Source organism: Episyrphus balteatus, chromosome 1 (genome assembly GCF_945859705.1).
Source record: "Episyrphus balteatus chromosome 1, idEpiBalt1.1, whole genome shotgun sequence".
Lineage (NCBI taxonomy): Eukaryota > Metazoa > Arthropoda > Insecta > Diptera > Syrphidae > Episyrphus > Episyrphus balteatus.
In genome coordinates, this window is record NC_079134.1 from 153794087 (window position 1) to 153812308 (window position 18222).

An 18222-nucleotide genomic window follows, 5' to 3' on the forward strand; every position below is an offset into this window, starting at 1 on the left:
TTTTTTTGGTGATGGCAATGCACCAATAAAATATTCGGCATATCAGCATGAAGTCACTATACCAAAATCAAAGAAATAAATCAAAAGAACTCGACTATGAAAGTTAACTTTTGAAATTCCTACAAATATGCAATATTTTTAAAACAAGTGGCAGATAGCATTATTATATGCTTGATATTCTTTATCTATAATTTGGCATATGTTCGCCATAAATTTACAACATTTTTAAATGAATGAAGTTTCAATTTTATATGGAAAAAAATACGCCTTCACGTATGCAATTTAAAAAAAAAGATACAAAAATAAACTAACTATAAATGGCTCAATTTGCTTATAACAATATTTCAACAACAGCTAATTACTCTTATATCAATTAAAGGATTGTGTATGATTACAAAAATATTCACAAAAAGACAATTTTCATCATCTGTTTCATGTATTATTATTATTATTTTTGTTCAGGGTAATTGACTTTTCAACATAAAAATTGAATCTATAAAAAAAATAAAAGTATATTAAACTTTGCTGAATACAAAATTAATAATTTACGAGTAAAAAATAGCAGCCATATAAATTGAATCATATTACCCATTAAATCTACATACATTTATATATTTTTTTTTATTGAAAAAGCTATTTAAAAATGAAAATGGCAAACACAAAATGATAAATTGTTTACTCTTTGATTATATTGATTGATGAGTTTTAGATTAAAAAAATGTTTTATATTTTTTTTTTCAATTGATATTATGCCGGTCTGACAGTAAAAAAGTAATTTCCCATAATGGATTGCATGGTGTATAAGAACATGTGTTAAAAAAGCCTAAAAGTATGCATGAAATCATGTTTTGCGTATGTTATTTTTTTTTTGTGTATTATGTTGTTCATTGGTTAAATAAATGGTGGGATAAATTAATGTTATTAAATTTTCAATAAAAAAAAAAAAACTGAATAAAATATTCAAATTATCATTTTGTAATAATAAATACATAATAATTTTAAATTTAATTACTGTTCATTGGTTTATCAATTGGAAAAGAAAAATTTAATCAAATCAAATTTCAAATATTTTTTTTTTATTTTGATGTAGTAAAAAGAAATTAATGTTTTGCATACATTTAGGCGTTTTCAAATTATTTTTTTAATGAATGAAAACAAATACCCCAAATGAACATATGAATTAATTTTTTGGTTAAATGAAATTGCATGTTAAAATAAATTAAATTTAATTAAAATGTTCTGTAATTTAAAAAAAAGAAGAGAAATGAGGTCTACAAATGTCAAAAGAAAATCTCCAATAAGTTTCCTATTAATAGGAGCTTTTACTAACATAATTAATGAAAATATTCTAAATAATTGCCTACTTAAGGGAGCAATTCTTAATAATTATTATTTCTTCTTCATTTTCAAACATAAAACATTAAAAATCTGTCATTTCAATTTAGATATTAAAAAAGAACAAAATTACCCAAAAGCAAATTACAAAACTTAAATCATCTTCAAGACTACCAAAAAATCTTTCTAAATGGCTCATTAAAATAATTACATTATTTTTATTTATTTTTTTTTTTATTTTGAAAATGTCTAAAAGTGAAGAACTCAAACTGTCATCATGAAAGAGAAATCACCAAAGTAACCTCTTGTAGTGGCAATTGCCCATTAAGATGTCTCTATCTCAACAAATTGGATATATCCGATTGTAAATGTAGGTAGGGTATAGAGAGTAGAGAAGTAAAGGAAATTGAAAGGACTTTCCCTCTCCTTGTTTCTTAATTTATTATTATTTTGGAGGTAATAAATTAAGTTTAACTTATATATAGCCGAGGGTCAAAATAATAAAATTGGTTATCATTATATGAAAGAAAGGCATAGACAGTGAAAGAGAGAGAGAGAGAGATGATAAAGTCTGAAAGATTGAAAGACATATATAAAGTAATAAGTCTTTGAGAATAGAATTAATAAGATTATATTATTTATATATTTTAAACCTGAAGGCTATTAAAGGTGAAGAAGACTGCACAGATTTATTATTTATCAAGACATGAATTTATTATTAAATATTTATCACTATGATGAGCCCAAAAAATCTGTAGGAAGAATGATTAGTTTGTGTTTTAATCTGCTTTTCTATAATGAAAAAAAAGGACATCAATCAAAATTAAGTATCGACTTGTTTTATAAATGATTCCTTAGATTTTTAAAGGCTTTATTTAATGTTATATTTTGTCATGTTGTTAAAATCGATGAAAATTCTGATTTATACAAAATCATTCCCCCTCCCTGAGCATCAGATTAAGCGGGAATTAGATTTCTTGTGACTAAAGTTGCTAAGGAAATCATATTGACTTGCTTGTTTATAAACAATATATTATGACTTTTTTTTATAACGAGTTTACATTCAGCACAAGTTAAAACGCCAAAAAGTATGCACTTCTTTAAAAAAAAAAACATGAAAAAATTGCTTGTCCCATTATTCATTATGAAGAGGTTAAAGTCCCAAAATATTTAGACTGAAAACTGACTTGAAACCCAAAAAAAAGTTAAGACTAAAATTCTTTATAGCGATAGTATAAAAAAAAATAGTTACTTTGGTAAAAGTTATAGTAATTCATGCTTCAAATACTCAAAAACTGACAAGCTAGTAAAATCTTAAAAATACCTGAATCTTTCATAATAAAATCTACTCCCTTAAAAAATGTGAATTCTAATTTGTAACTTTTCAACAACTTTTCCACAGCTTTGAGTCACATAAAGAGCATCAAAATAAATCAAAAGACTTAAATTTTTATATATTTTTTTTTCATCTAAAGTCCAAAAGCATTTATTCTTCTTTTATTTTCATTTCTAATTATGTTATATGTAGGTATAGTATTTCTGTGCCCTTTCTAAAAAAATTTAAGGCGCATGGAAATATTTTAATTAAATTGTAATTTCAAGCTTTTTGATATGTAAATAAAAATATTATAAATCGTTGTGTATATAATGAATTAACTTTTCCAGAAAACCAACAAATTTTCCATCTGTGTGAGAGAACGAATTTGAATTTTATTCTGTGAATGAATTGTACACAGGAATCAAAAAGATACCATAGTGATTAGATAGAAAGTTTTTTTTTTTTTCTTTACTTCCTCTTTTACTTTTTTTTCCCTTTGCCTTATACCAACAAACAGGGACATTGGTAAGACTTCACAGAGAAGAGCAGGCAGATCCTTACGGAAATATAAAATACTTTCATTTTTGTATTTTTGTATATTGTATCTAAGGGTAACCTTTGAGAAAATCTGGGAAAATTCATGCAAAAGCAAAACGTACTTTCGTGTCTATTTAAATACATTTGGTACAGATTTTTCTCACCATCATCATCGTCGTCGTTCTTTTTTTCTTTTGAATGTGTTTTTTTTTTTTTTTTTGTATATTTCCCTCTTCTGAATGAAAAGGAGGATTTTTGTTTAAATACTTTGAAAGGAATTTAATTTTTTTAAGAAAAGTTAAATCGGGGTTACAAAATAACGTTACTATAACTTTTGAACTTTTTGATTGACCTTTTAACAAAAGAAAGTCATATTGTAGGATTTTGAATAAAAAAAAACTTATAATTTTATTTGAGAAATGTGGCAAATATGAAAAGAACAAAAAATACACTTAATTTTGAGAGTCATTTCCTATTAAATTGTAAATTGTTACTTAAATAACACACTTTTTTAATTTTAATTTAAATACGAAACTGGAAAAAAGTTGCATACTTTCAGGCATTTAAACAAAAGCAAAGCATATTTTATTATTATTCTCAAAACTCCAAAGCTTCCATTTTAAAACAAATATTTAATGTGACGTTATTTAGCTTATAACTAGCGGACTTGCAAGACGATTCTATCGATACCTCATTTATTAAAATACGATAAGTAGTTTAGAAGTTATGGTGGAACATATGAACATAAAGTGATAAGTAGGGTAGAGTATGAAAAATATCCTATCAAGCCTAAGGACCTTTAGATGAGTGTCCTTTTGTTCGACATTATCAATCAGACATTGCAAAATTGCCTGTCAATGGTATTGGTATAAAAGTGCATTCATCCCATAAGGGATTCAAAACGAGTAAACAAAAAAAAAAGTTAAAAACCACATTTTTCTATCTCCGTTAGGCAACATGATTGGATTAGTCCTTTTTTATGTTTGTTGGATATTGGATAGGTACTGTGTTATATTCAAATAGTTTTTGTGTCTTACCAAAATCTAAATGGACTTTTAAAATTTAGAGTAAAAAAAAAAGAAAACCATTTTTAATTCCCTCCGTTTTAGACTCTTTTTTTTCTTATTAACAAGATACAAGTCCGATAAAAAAAGAAGGATGAGAAAAAGGGCAAAAATATATAAACTCTCAAATCGATATATTTTCCGAATAAGTTTTCTCGTTCATTTAGGAGTGTTTTCTTTTCTTTTTTTTTTTATTTTTATTTTTTTATTTATTGGAAAAGTTGTTCGGATTCGAATACAAAAGTGAGATAGGAGGATAATATACTCTCTCAAGCCCTTTGGCTACCACAAATATATGTCTGTATATCCCTAAATCGAAGGTTATTCCTCTTTATAGACTTCAATATTATTTTATATATATATAAAATAGTGTTTGTTGTGGTTGTTTCTATAAAAATAAAAAAAAAAAAAAATACGGTTTTTCTCGTCCTTTTTCTGCGGCTAGCCTCCAATATGTGGCATGATACGTGCTTTGATACGAAATTGCTATAAATGAAATCTACCCTCTATATACGTCCTATCTACCTCAAAAAACCCATATACAAAACACTCAATATGGTAGAGGAGTTTTTTTTTTTTTTTGTAGGTATGCAAAAAAAATATGAGAAAAAAAAGGACGACTGTTGGGAGGAATGTGGTTTTAGTCGACATATGAATTTTTTATAATCGTTTAATGGCATACAATCACTAATGGAAGTTGAAAGGTTATATTACATGGAAATGGATAATATTATACCTACCTTATACAAGACATGTACAAAACTGGAGAGTGTTTTTTTTACCTTTTCCTTTTTTCCTTTATTTTATTTTAGATCTAAGAATTTTTTGTATTTAAATTAACATTGAATTTATTATCAATTCTGATGAATATCGTGAGTTTATAAGGAAAAAAAATATTCTTTTTCTGTGTGTTTTTAAAAGTTAAGGTCGAAAGTATGTAAAAATGTTGAAGGTCGATGGTTATTTCGGTAAAAATAAAAATCAAATGTAATTAAATTGGATTTTCAAGGACTTTGACGATGATGGTAGGAAAAAAAAACTAATAGGAAATGGAATAATTGAAAAAAATGTTTCTGTGGTTTATAGACTTTTATCGATAGCTAGTGTTTTTAACTTTTTCAAATTCTGAGAAGTCCTTGGTCTTGTGGTCACGTTTAGTGCAGTTAGGCCATTTTTAGGTTTAATCATCATATTTAGGGTTTTTAAATAACTTTCTTTTTGAAGAAAAAACTGAAGATATAGTTTGAAATGTCACACCCGTAACGTTTTTTTGTCACATCCGCAACGGTTTCAAAACGAATCCTTTTGATAATAGGTAATTATTCAATGGGAATGGATCTACCTTTACTAACAAATCCTATCTTTTATGAAAATGCTTGGTGCTTTTGAACTTCACACCCGTAACGCAACTAAATTAAACATTGAAACCAAATAATGGAAATATTAAATTTTATTAAAAATGAGCAATGCCAAACTTGTTGCAGGAAAAATTCAAAATAAAGCATGAAATGTCACACCCTTAACGCTTTTTTGTCACACCCGCAACTTTTTTAACATGATTATTTTTGATAAAAGGTAGTTATGTAATTGGAAAGGATCTACCTTAATTAAAAATGCAACATTTCGTTCTCTAACGACATGTCTGGTGTTTTTAAACCTCACACCCGTAACGCAACTAAATTTAACGCTGAAACTAAATCATGTCAATTTTCAATTAATTAAATAATGTTAGTATAAGAAAACATTCCATTCATATCAAATGGCTGAATAGTTTACAAAATTATGGATACATTTGTCACACCCGTAACGGTGACAACTTCCTAACATAAAATATCAAAATTGTATGACAACAAGTTTCAAAAACCATAATTTTTGAGTGATTTCAAATACATTTTTAGAAAAGATTGAAAAGGTTTAAAGCATGTAGCACTGCACCCTTTAAATCAGTAGTTCTGCCAAAATAATGAATTCAGTCAGCAATTTTATTTAATTTCATTTAAATTCATTACGATTCATAAAACTAAAAATACCTTCAACCTTTTATTAATGGAAATAAATTTTGTAAAATTAAACTTTGAGTAAAATAATATTTCCATCAAAAAATTGTCTTATATTATTTTCATAAATCATAATACCTACATTCTAATGTGCCAACGCACGATGCATTTTTAAACTGATTTACAAAAATGAATTTTAATATTTTCCTCCTTCATTTTTTCCCTCATTATAACACACAGCATTGATTTATAAATAGCAAATTAGATGGAAAATGTAAAAAATATCTATTTAATGAGAGAAAAATATATATATAGTACAAAACACCATCACCACATTACACCAAAACGATAATGTATAATGAATAGAGTTTTTGTTTTCAAAACCAAAAACAAAGAAATATATGTGTATATAATCTGTATTCGATGTAACCGATGCATAAATCCTTTTTTCAAAAACCCTAAATTAGTGGTGGCTTGATTTTATACAACAAATTCATCAGAAACAATAGAAAACATCCATTTGTTTTCGTTATTATTAATTTTGGTTTTTGAAAATTTGTATTTGTAATGTTTTATCAATTTCATGGAATTGATTACTCTTAATTTTTTTTTATGTTTTCAACTGGTTTTAATAATTATTGTACTAGCCAGCCAGCGGTGTTGTTTATTTTTCCTAAAAGTATACTTTCATTCATTACTTCTTCTTCTTCTTCCTTTTTCTCGGCGCTGTTATGATCTCGATGTCGAGGGGATCATAACTATCCCACGTAACTGCTTCACACTAGTGATCCGCCTGTGGGGTTCGCCGGGTTGACCTCAGAAATCGGCGGCAAGCCTCCCGGTTTTGTATTGTTCCATTTCTAAGGCCAACTGAATGCTGGTGGTTTTGCATTTGCTTGTACCAGGAGTTTTTAGGCCTACCTTTCTTTCTATTTCGTGTTGGAACGTTGTATGATATTGCTTTTTTGACGGGGTTCTCAGGATCTCTCCTTTGAACATGGCAATACCAACTGAGTCGGTCGTGTTCAATTTTTTGGGAGATGGTGTTTTTAACATGAAGGCTTCCTCGGATCTTCGTACTTCTAATTCTATCAAGCTTTGTTACTCCTGCTGTCATACGAAGCATCTTCATCTCAGCTGCCGTTAACTTACTCTCATACTTTTTGTACATTGTCCAACATTGTGAACCGTATGTGAGTGCTGGACGCACAACTGCGGTGTAGAGTCTTCCTTTCAGCTTAGGGGGCATTTTTCGATCACAGAAGATGGCAGAATTTTCCCGCCACTTCATCCACCCTACGCTTACGCGATGATTGATATCGTCATCACAAGTACCTTCGTTATTTATCATAGACCCCAGATATTTAAACTTTTCACACTTGGGAAGCACTACACCATTCAAATAAATGTCAGGAATAGGCCTGTGTGGATCAGAAAATGGGCAGCATAGGTATTCTGTCTTTTTCGCGCTTATGCGGTACCCACTACCTTCTAGAACATCCACCCATACATCAAGTGCTCGTTGCAGGGATATCGGGTCTTCACTTATGATGGCTCCATCGTCAGCAAAGAATAACTGATGCACTTTTGGGTCCGTCACTTTGCCTTCAAGCAGGTAATCAAGAACGGTAATAAAGAGCAGAGGACTCAAGACGCTTCCCTGGTGTACACCTACTGTGATTTCGAATTCTTCGGTGACTCCAGCTGCACATCTTACTTTAGTTACTGCTCCATCATACATGTCCATAATTATCCGCACATAGGTTTCCGGAACTCCTCGTTGTCTGAGGGCCACCCATATCAGATCTCGTGGTTGTCGATCGAATGCTTTTTCAAAATCAACCAATACCACATGCAAATCCTCCAAGGAATCTCGATGTTTTTCCATAATGATTCTTATACTCTGGATTGCATCTGTGGTTGATTTACCCGCAACAAACCCGCACTGGTCATCAGATAGCCTTATTATTTTTCGCAGTCGGCTACCCAAGACTCGCTCAACGATCTTCATGGTGTGTGACATCAGCTTAATCGAACGGTAATTATCACAGCTTCGAGTATCACCCTTTCCTTTGTATATTGGAAGAAGGTAACTTTCCCTCCATTGATTAGGCATTCGATCACCTCGTATAAGCTTGGAAACAAGAACCATGAGCCATCTAGACCCGATGTCTCCCATCTTTTTCCAAAACTCTGAGGGTATTTCGTCTGGCCCAACAGCTTTTCCCTTTTTGGAGTATTTTACAGCCTCACTAACTTCTTCGACTGTGACATCGGATACTTCGCTTAAGTTAGGTGAAGCTATTGGAAAGTGTAGCCTTGGAAATTGTTCATTTAGAAGTTCGTCACAGTACTGTCGCCACCTGTGGAGGATTTCGTCGTTTTCCACAAGTAGTTGGCCTTGAGCATTGTTAATAAACTTCGGCGAACAGATCTCCTGAGCATTTCTTCTTCTTTGAGCGGCTATTTTGAAAATGGTTGCGCCCTTATTCACGTTTTGTCGTAGCTCTTGAATAGCACCAGCAGTCGGGGTAGAAATTTCATCTAGCTCCCGATATAGGTCTTCCGTATTCTTGGCTTGAATTTGGGCACATATCTTCTTCGCTTCTTTCTTGCAGTTTCTGTATTCCACTTCGAGGCGTGACTTTTGCTCTGTATTATTAGAGGGGCACTTCGACCAAGCTTTGAAAGCCATTTTCTTTTTACTTACAACTGCTTTAGCTTCATCATTCCACCACCATGTTTCTTTGCCTTGTTGGTTGTGTCCTTTTGAAACCCCTAACAGTGTTTTGGCTTTTTCTATGCAAGTTCGCTGTAGGAGGTCCCACATACTTTGTGCTGTACTCTCTTCATTTCGAAAAATGTTGGTGTTGTTATACAGATAGTTTTGCATATTCGAAATAAAAGCTTCGCCTTTTTCCTTACTCAGATTATACCATTTGATCTTCCCAAAAGTCTTTGTCTGTTTGTTGTCGTTCACTGTCTCCATAAAAAATTCTGTCAGTAGGAGACGGTGTTGGTGGGCGATCGCTTCTCCCAGTATCACTTTACAATCCTTGACCCGAGGTTTCATGAAACTAGATACCAAATGGTAATCAATCTGGGTCTCATTTCCACCACTGCTGTAAGTGACCAGGTGTCGGCTTTGTTTGATGAACATGGTATTTAGTACGATAAGACCATATGTTTTGCACGAGCTCAGGATGTCTTCACCAGGAGAGTTCCTAGTGCCGTATCCGAGGCCTCCATGGCAATCTTCATAGTCTTCGTTTGTTTTCCCGACATGTCCATTTAAATCTCCGCCCACGAACAAAAACTCTTCCTTTGGGATATCCTTAAGTTGGTTGTGAAAATCAAGCCAAAATGCATCTTTTTCCACCTGCTCACATCCAATTTGGGGAGCATATGCAGTGACAATATTCCACAACTTTCCTTTAATCACCAATTTAAGGGACATCAAACGGTCACTGGATTTCGAAATGGATAATATGCTGCCTAAGAGGTCTTTTGTAAGGATGATTCCGATTCCGTTCTTACCCTTTTCCGTTCCATAGTAGAACATTTTGTAATTTTTTGTCCTTGTATCCAAGAAACGAGCCCTATTTCCCGTGTTACGCCATTTCGTTTCTTGGACACACAAGATGTCTACTCGCCTTCTTATCATCATCTCTTCCAGCTCGAAGCTTCGACCTGTCATACTCCCAACGTTCCAACTCGCAATTCTCAGATTCTGTCTAATCTGCGGCATTACTTTGCTAGCCCCCGGAATCCGTCTAGCTCTGACCCGAGCATTGCTGCTCGGTCCAGGATCAGTACCATTAGTAATGGTAGTGCCTGGCGGGGTAGTGTCATTTCCTTGGACGAGTACTTCCATAATGCTTCAGTTCACAAAATCTTGCGAAACGTTGTTGTTGTTTTGTTTCGACGCGTGCATGCTCCAGTTTTGTATTTGATCTATCTTTAACAGCACCGGTGATCTCCAGTCGTGCCAACCCAGGGACTGGCATGCACACTTTTGGGAAAGTTTACAGGTGTTAAGTGTCGCTAGGTTCACCTTGGTGTTTGTGGCCTAGTTAAATTTACTCCTTTAGTCGCCTTTTACGACAAGCGGAGAGGCGCTGCAGGAATATTCTAACCCGTCCCTGCACTTTCATTCATTACTAATGAGGTTATAGTTATACAATTATAAATTTCCAAAAATCAAATTAAAACTGGGCTGGAAATATCAGTACATTTCTAATATTATATTTTTTTTCGTGTAAATTGAATATACTAGCACCCAAAAGCATGGAATCTATTTAAGGTTCTGTATGGAATTTAAGAAAAATGTTTTAATAGATAAAAAAAAGCGATAAGTTTTGGAGAAAAATCAAAGAAAATAAGAAAAGTATGAAATGTCACACCCGTAACATTTTCGTTTATAATACCCCTAACTCCTTTAAAATGAATAGTTTTTATAATAAATACAATTATTGAAAAAGAACTTCCTTAGTTACACATGCAATGTTTTTTAATTTATAGGAATGTCTACTGCTTTAAACCTCACACCCGTAAAGCATTTAAATTGAACATTTAAACTTAACCATGTTAATTTTCAATTTATTAAATATGTTATAATAAAGAACAGCATGCATTGTATTCATAACTCTATTCAATTAATAATAAATAATGGCTGAATAGCTCATAAAATTGTGAGTAAGTGTCACACCCGTAACGATGGAAAGTCCTTATAAAAAAATCAAATTTGTGCAACACAACAACTTTGAAAACGTGTTTTTTTTTAATTTTGTACTGTCTTGTATGTTTTTGTGTGTTTTTGGTCTTTTTGATTGTGAAGATCATTAGCATAAAAGTATTCTCATGTGTTATGTCTTCGTTGCATTTTACTTGCAACACTATTGTACTTTTCATGTTCAAGTTGATACTTCTTATTATTGTTGAGTTTACCACATCTGTTTTCTCAGCCAATTTCCAATAGATTTTTTTCATAAACATTAACTATTGGTGGGATATATGTATATAGACCAATCGGCTAATATGGACCACCAATTTTTCTTTTATTCCTCAGAACCAGTCCATATTACCCTCCACACTATGTTTTTGAGTTACTTAACTATTTTGAGTTTTAGCTTGAAAAAAAAAAAAATACAATGCTTAAGCTGTGTTTTTTGTCTGTTTTATGATAAGTGGTCCATATTTACCCAACTCTCCTTCTTTCCCCCAAAAAAGGAGGCATACAAAGTTTCGTGTGAAACTAAAAGAAACATTTTAGGAAAAGTGAAGAAAAAGACAAAATTTTGAGAAATGTTCTGAATCAATAATTCTATGCGGTGAATTTTGATGGCTATTTACATATGTGTTAGGAAAAATTTTCGACGGCAAAATCACCATCAACAATAAATTCATTAAAAATAAAAACAGAAAATTCATTTAAAAGTTTTTAATTTTAATCCCTTTTATTCAATTAAAAATTAAAATAACAATACATTTTCAAAAAAATAATAAAAAAAAAATTATTATTTTTTCGTGTAGATTATTTTTTTTTTTTTACTTCAGTACCGAAGAGAAGACCATTGAAGTTTAGACTTAAATGAGTTTGAAAGTGAAATTACAAAAATATTTAAAAAAATTGATTAAAAAATTTTTTGAAGTTATACTTCTTATGGGAGGGTGGGTATGAAAATTTACTTTTTGACAAGAATGTCAAAGGGATTATGACGCGATCACCCTGGGTAGCAGGGCTGTCGTTTCACCTTTAGAGTAGGCAGTACTTTAGTATTTAAAAATGCAGTACGCCGCAGTACGGCAAACATAAAACACACAACACGTTGCAATTTACATGTTTCATGTGGCAAGTTGCATGTGGCAAGTCGTATGTGGCAAGTTGCATGTGGCAAGTTGCGTGTGGCAAGTTGCATGTGGTAATTTCCATGTGGCAAGTTGAAAGGGTTGCAAAAAGCTCACATTTCAGCTCAGCTCACAGCTCAGCTCAAATTTGAGCTAGGTACCATAGCTTAGCTCATTTGAGCTGAGCTGAAAGTGAGCGCCCCAACTTCCAACGCCTATATCTCGGAATTTTGAAGAAAATGAAAAAAATTTGTTTGATGCCAAAAGGTAGCGGGGACTCTAACCTACATTTGGGTACAACTCTCATTCCTGTAGGTTCACGCGTTCTCAAACCGGGAGTACTTAAAAGTAAAAAAAAAATAGGCACGATTCTGAAAAAATAGGCATGATGTGGCGGTTTAACATGGAAGGCGATTTTTTAAAAATCTGATAATATGCAAAGCGTAGGCCCATGACACAAGCTATCATTTGGCATCACTCCCAAAAATTGCTCCCAAGCGGTTTAGCTTCCAGGAGCGTACAAAGATTCGGGGATTTTTCGAAAAAAAATTTTACCCCAACTTTCAAACGCGATTTTCTCGGAATTTTGAAGAAAATCGAAAAACCGGATTATACCACCATCGGCTAGCTGAGAATATAAGCTTTCATATGGCACCACTCCCCTGTCTCTAGATCAAAGCGTTCCAACGCCTATATCGCGGAATTTTGAAGAAAATGGAAATAAAATTTTTGATGCCAAAAGGTAGCGGGGACTCTAACCTACATTTGGGTACAACTCCCATCCCTGTAGGTCCACGCGTTCTCAAACCGGGAGAACTTAAAAGTAAGAAAAAAAATAGGCACGATTCTGAAAAAATAGGCATGATGTGGCGGTTTAACATGGAAGGCGATTTTTTAAAAATCTGACAATGTGCAAAGCGTAGGCCCATGACACAAGCTATCATTTGGCATCACTCCCAAAAATTGCTCCCAAGCGGTTTAGCTTCCAGGAGCGTACAAAGATTCGGGGATTTTTCGAAAAAAAATTTTACCCCAACTTTCAAACGCGATTTTCTCGGAATTTTGATGAAAATCGAAAAACCGGATTATACCACCATCGGCTAGCTGAGAATATAAGCTTTCATATGGCACCACTCCCCTGTCTCAAGTCAAAGCGTTCCAACGCCTATATCGCGGAATTTTGAAGAAAATGGAAATAAAATTTTTGATGCCAAAAGGTAGCGGGGACTCTAACCTACATTTGGGTACAACTCCCATCCCTGTAGGTCCACGCGTTCTCAAACCGGGAGAACTTAAAAGTAAAAAAAAAAAATAGGCACGATTCTGAAAAAATAGGCATGATGTGGCGGTTTAACATGGAAGGCGATTTTTTAAAAATCTGACAATGTGCAAAGCGTAGGCCCATGACACAAGCTATCATTTGGCATCACTCCCAAAAATTGCTCTCAAGCGGTTTAGCTTCTAGGAGCGTTTAAAGATTCGGGGATTTTTCGAAAAAAAAAATTTACCTCAACTTTCAAAACCGATTTTCTCGGAATTTTGAAAAAAGTGGAAAAACCGGATTATACCGGAATTTTTTTTTTATGATAAAAAAAGAAATATTTTACTAAAAAAATAGAAATATATTTACTATCAAAAACACCAAGAGAAAAGATCACGAAAAATTATCTGTCTTATTTATAAAAATATCTATGTGTTAAAATAATTCCATTAATAACTAGAACCAAACATCTTAAGCTATTGTGTTTTATAAAAGTTTAAAATATCTTCATATTTCATTATACTTTCCAAATAAAAATCAATGTATCCTCTCACCCATCACAGCTCAGCTCAGCTCACTTTACCTTAGCTCAACCAACAGCTCAGCTCAGCTCAACCATCAGCTCAGCTCACTTTCAGCTTAGCTCAAATGAGCTGAGCTATGGTACATAGCTCAAAAGTGAGCTAGCTCAAAATTTGAGCTGAGTTGCGAGCTGAGCTCAGCTCACTTTTGAGCTTTGTAGCAACCCTGCAAGTTGCATATTGCTACTACTAGTGCTAAAGCACACACAATCCTCATAAAATTACCATATAGCATATTTTATGCGCAATTTGTTTACTATCATTAAGCATATACCATACGTTCTGAACCGCACAACATGAGTAAATTTCACAGATTAAATTGAAAACTACATGGACGCAAGGAGGATGAAAGAATTAATTTATTGTTCACTTGATAAAAATATAAAAAACGAAGTGTGGATTAATTAAATTAATAATAGAAATTAAAAATATCAAATGAAATTCATTTATTTACTGAATTTACTGAATGAGAAGTATAACTTCAGTCGAGTGTACATGTGTACACACACTCTTTTTTTTTTTTTATTTTAACATGTCTTTGGGCTTATAAATGATTTATTAAGCTCTATTTTAATTTAGGCCAAGAATTAAAAAAAAAAAAACTGGGAATTTTTTTTTTTCATTTCATAGGAAAATTGAATTTTGTATAAAAAAAACTAAGTAAAACTTCTTGAGTTTTTTATTATATTTGGAAAGATTATGCAGCCATTCCTTCAAAAAAAAAAAAAGGAAATTAGTTAAAATTTTAAGAGTTGTTTTAATTCACAATTAAAATATTTTATATTCTAAAAAGACTTTTGAAAGTATTTCCGTTTACGCGAAAAATAAATTTAATTATTTTCTTTCTTTATTTTTTTTTTTAATCATCAAATTTAGCCTGCAGTGACTCATTTAATATTAAAATTAAATTACAAAACAAAAAAATTACATAAATAATTTGAATGTCAAGACAAAAAAAAAATCTAATTTGATATCTTTTTTTTTATTATTTGCGTTTCTTTTCATGTTTTTTGGCTCTGCTGGTGGAATTCCTGTCACATTACAATCATCATTTACCATGTTTTCTTCTTCTTCTTCTATCTTTTTTTTTTTTGTTTCTTCTGTTTCCGACAATGATGCTGAATGATGATAATAATGATAATGATGATGATGATTGCCATTTTGTCAGGCATGAAATTAAAACGTTACGTGATAGTCATATTGGTGGCAATAAAGAGAAACTCACTGTCGAATGGATTTCACAGTCAATAGCTGAAATTCGAAAAGAACTAAGCGAGCTACAGGGTGTAGCTAGCAAAGCTTCGAAAGATGTTAGCCAACGTACGCAGAATTTTGAAGATTTGGCAACAATCAAAAGTGATTTCCACCAATTCAAATTGGAATTGGAGGCACTTAAGGAGCGCCAACAAACGACTGAAGTATTTGTTAAGGAATTACGTGAGGATGCTATACAGCGGGAGGAGGATATGCGAAGGATATTGTTGAATCGTGATCAAAGTGATGAGGTAAGTTTTTTTTGTCCTTTATTTTTTGATATAAAATAAAAATGTAATTTTTTATTACAAAGATATTTTGGGGTTATTCTGGAATAAATTGGTTATAGCCATCAAAAGTCAAAATGTATTATATCGTCATATTAATGTAATATTGTATACCTTTTATCCATTGAAATAATATTATCCTCTAGATCCTCTCTCTTCAATATTTATATGATTATATCCATTTATTTTTATGGTATTATTACTTCATCCTACCAATATTTTTTTTTTTTTTTGGTCTGATATTGAACCAAAATAATCTTATTACCTCATATTCACATTCAGTTTTAGTGTCATTAGATTTGATGGGAAAAATTGTATCTTTATTGGTTGTGTGTATGTTTTTTTTTTTATTTTATTTTGTAACAAAATTATATCAAATAAAAAGATTAACTTGGGTAGAAAACATTTGTACCTTTAGAAAAGGCCCCCCTCCATAAGCTAAGAAATATCCGATTGCGTTTAAGACATTTGGTTTGAAAGTTTAAGAGGAGTAAGAATATTTGAAAATCCAACTTGTATAAAAAGTTGAAAAAAATATGAAGTTTTTTTATTTTTCAAAAAAAAATTTTTTTTAAAACAAAAATTAAAAGTTTTTTTTTTAATAAAAATTAAAACATATTGGAATATAAAAACCCAATAAAATTTTTAAAGAACAAATTTAAAAACTTCTTCCAATATCGTCTTTTATTTTTCTAAAAAAAAAAAAAAATACTTTGAAGTAGTACTTAAATATTTTTTATATTATTTTGCAAAAAAAAAAAAAATTGTTTTCAAACGAAAAAAATAAATATTTTGGAAAAGTAGGTATATGGTACAAAGCCAAATCAAAAATTTTAAATTAAAAAATCATTAATTCCATTACAAATGGCGCCCAACGCATTGTTGTTTTATTTTTTTGCTAAAAAGTAAAATACTAGGTATTAAGTCTTTCTCCTCTTTACGTGATTTCTAGCACCATAAGATCAAATTATAGTTAATTTATTTAATTTAACCAAGAAAAAAAAAAAAATAACAAAATGCCCAACGCATTTTTTTTTTTTTTTTTAAACTCAGACAATATAAAAAAAAGATGATGAATAAAAGAAAGGTAAATGTATTGTTTTTTTTTTTTTAGCCTTATTTTGTTGATAAAATTTTATTGTCAAATATCAAAATTTCCTCATAAAACCTTTAAGAAAATCTTCAATATTTTTTTATTTCAAAATACCCCCACTCTCACTCAACAATATTTACCCAAAACGAATATTGCTTCTATAAAAATAAAATATTTAAAACGAATTCTTATCAATGCCAATACATATTATTATTTTTTTACGGCATTTGCAAAAATTCCACATGACTGCATCATCTCACTGTTAATATACTTCAAATCAGTAAAGCTTACAAAAAAATAAAACACGTTTCAATACTTCAATTTAACATCATTTTAATCAAATTTTTATCTTAATATACAACAAAAACACAAGAGACACAAAAACAAAGTAAATAAAAAAAAAAAAAAAAATATTTCTGTACAAGGAGAGTCTTTGTCATAAAATCACGACATTGTGTCAAAAACAAGAACAAGATACAATTTTGTGTATTCTTATGAGAAAAAAAAAAAAAATTTCCTTGTTTCACAAGAAATTGCTCTACTCGAATAGCATAAAATATTAACACAGAAATTGTAAAATCATTGAACGTCAATTGAGCAAAAAGTTAATGGAACGGGGTGAGGTAAGAAGAGAGAGGGAGGATGAAAAGAAAATGAAAATATAAACAAACAATTTCAATGTGAAAACCTTTTCAAAAAAAAAAAAAAAAAAAAAAAAAAAACGAACCTACTTAGGACAGAGGAGCTTTTTTTTTGTCTCTAAACTCTATATAGCTTTCTCGTTTGTGAGAAATTTCATTCCCCGTTCAATTTTTTTTTTTTTTTACTCAAACTTAAGATGTTATCGTCACGTAAGGCAGTTGCTTACATTTTCTCACGAATCTCTCTCCCCCATCAAAATAAAGTAAAAATAAAAAAAAAAAAAAAAAGGACTCGAACAGAGGAAATAACAAATTTACATAAAATTCAACAATTTTTTTTTTTTTTTTTGTTCGAAAACAGTTTCGCGGAAAAAGTATATACACAAACCTACCAACTTTAACAAGAGGCTAAAAGAAAAAAAAAAAAAAAAAAACAAAATAACTTGTGCTTCTCGTCGCAGGATAATAAACAAGGAAATTGGACATTTTCAATATTCAGTGAAGGCTTAACGAAAGCCTTTTTTTTTATTATGTATAATGGAAACATTTATAAAGTATACGAATATGTTGGAATGGAGTTTTTCGAAGATTGAGATATAAATATATATGTGAAAATCCAACAGGATACAGTAAAATATGATGTATAAAAGAGGAAGGATTCCTCCAGTGATGTGTGAAGAAATCATGTCTTCATTATCCCTGACACATAATAATATTTTTATTCTTAGCTTGTCCTCCATCACACACCCACCATATAATCACTGGAGAGGGTGCCATTTTCCATTTTCTCATTTTTGAATTTTATTTTAAGCTTGAAGTGAAGATTTCAAAAATCAACCAAAAGATGACTGACATTTTAAGGGCGGTGTGGTGTTGGCGGGTATATATAAGACTCATGAAACTCTCTAGAAATGGCATGGTAAAATTCACAAACATTCTTTATTAAAATTTTTTTTCTGTTAAATCTCTCCGTTGAGAGTAACAAAGTTACAAAAAAAAAAGAAGAG

General features: G+C 31.1%; 1 protein-coding gene across 1 annotated transcript in view; it reads left to right on the plus strand.

Annotated features, from left to right (window-relative positions):
* LOC129921181 (protein scabrous) overlaps positions 1 to 18222 on the plus strand; it is a 56384-nt gene that overhangs the window by 13729 nt on the left and 24433 nt on the right. The window contains exon 2 of the mRNA XM_056002888.1: positions 15109 to 15445. Coding sequence (XP_055858863.1) covers positions 15109 to 15445 — 337 coding nt within the window. The remainder of the gene's footprint in view (positions 1 to 15108; positions 15446 to 18222) is intronic.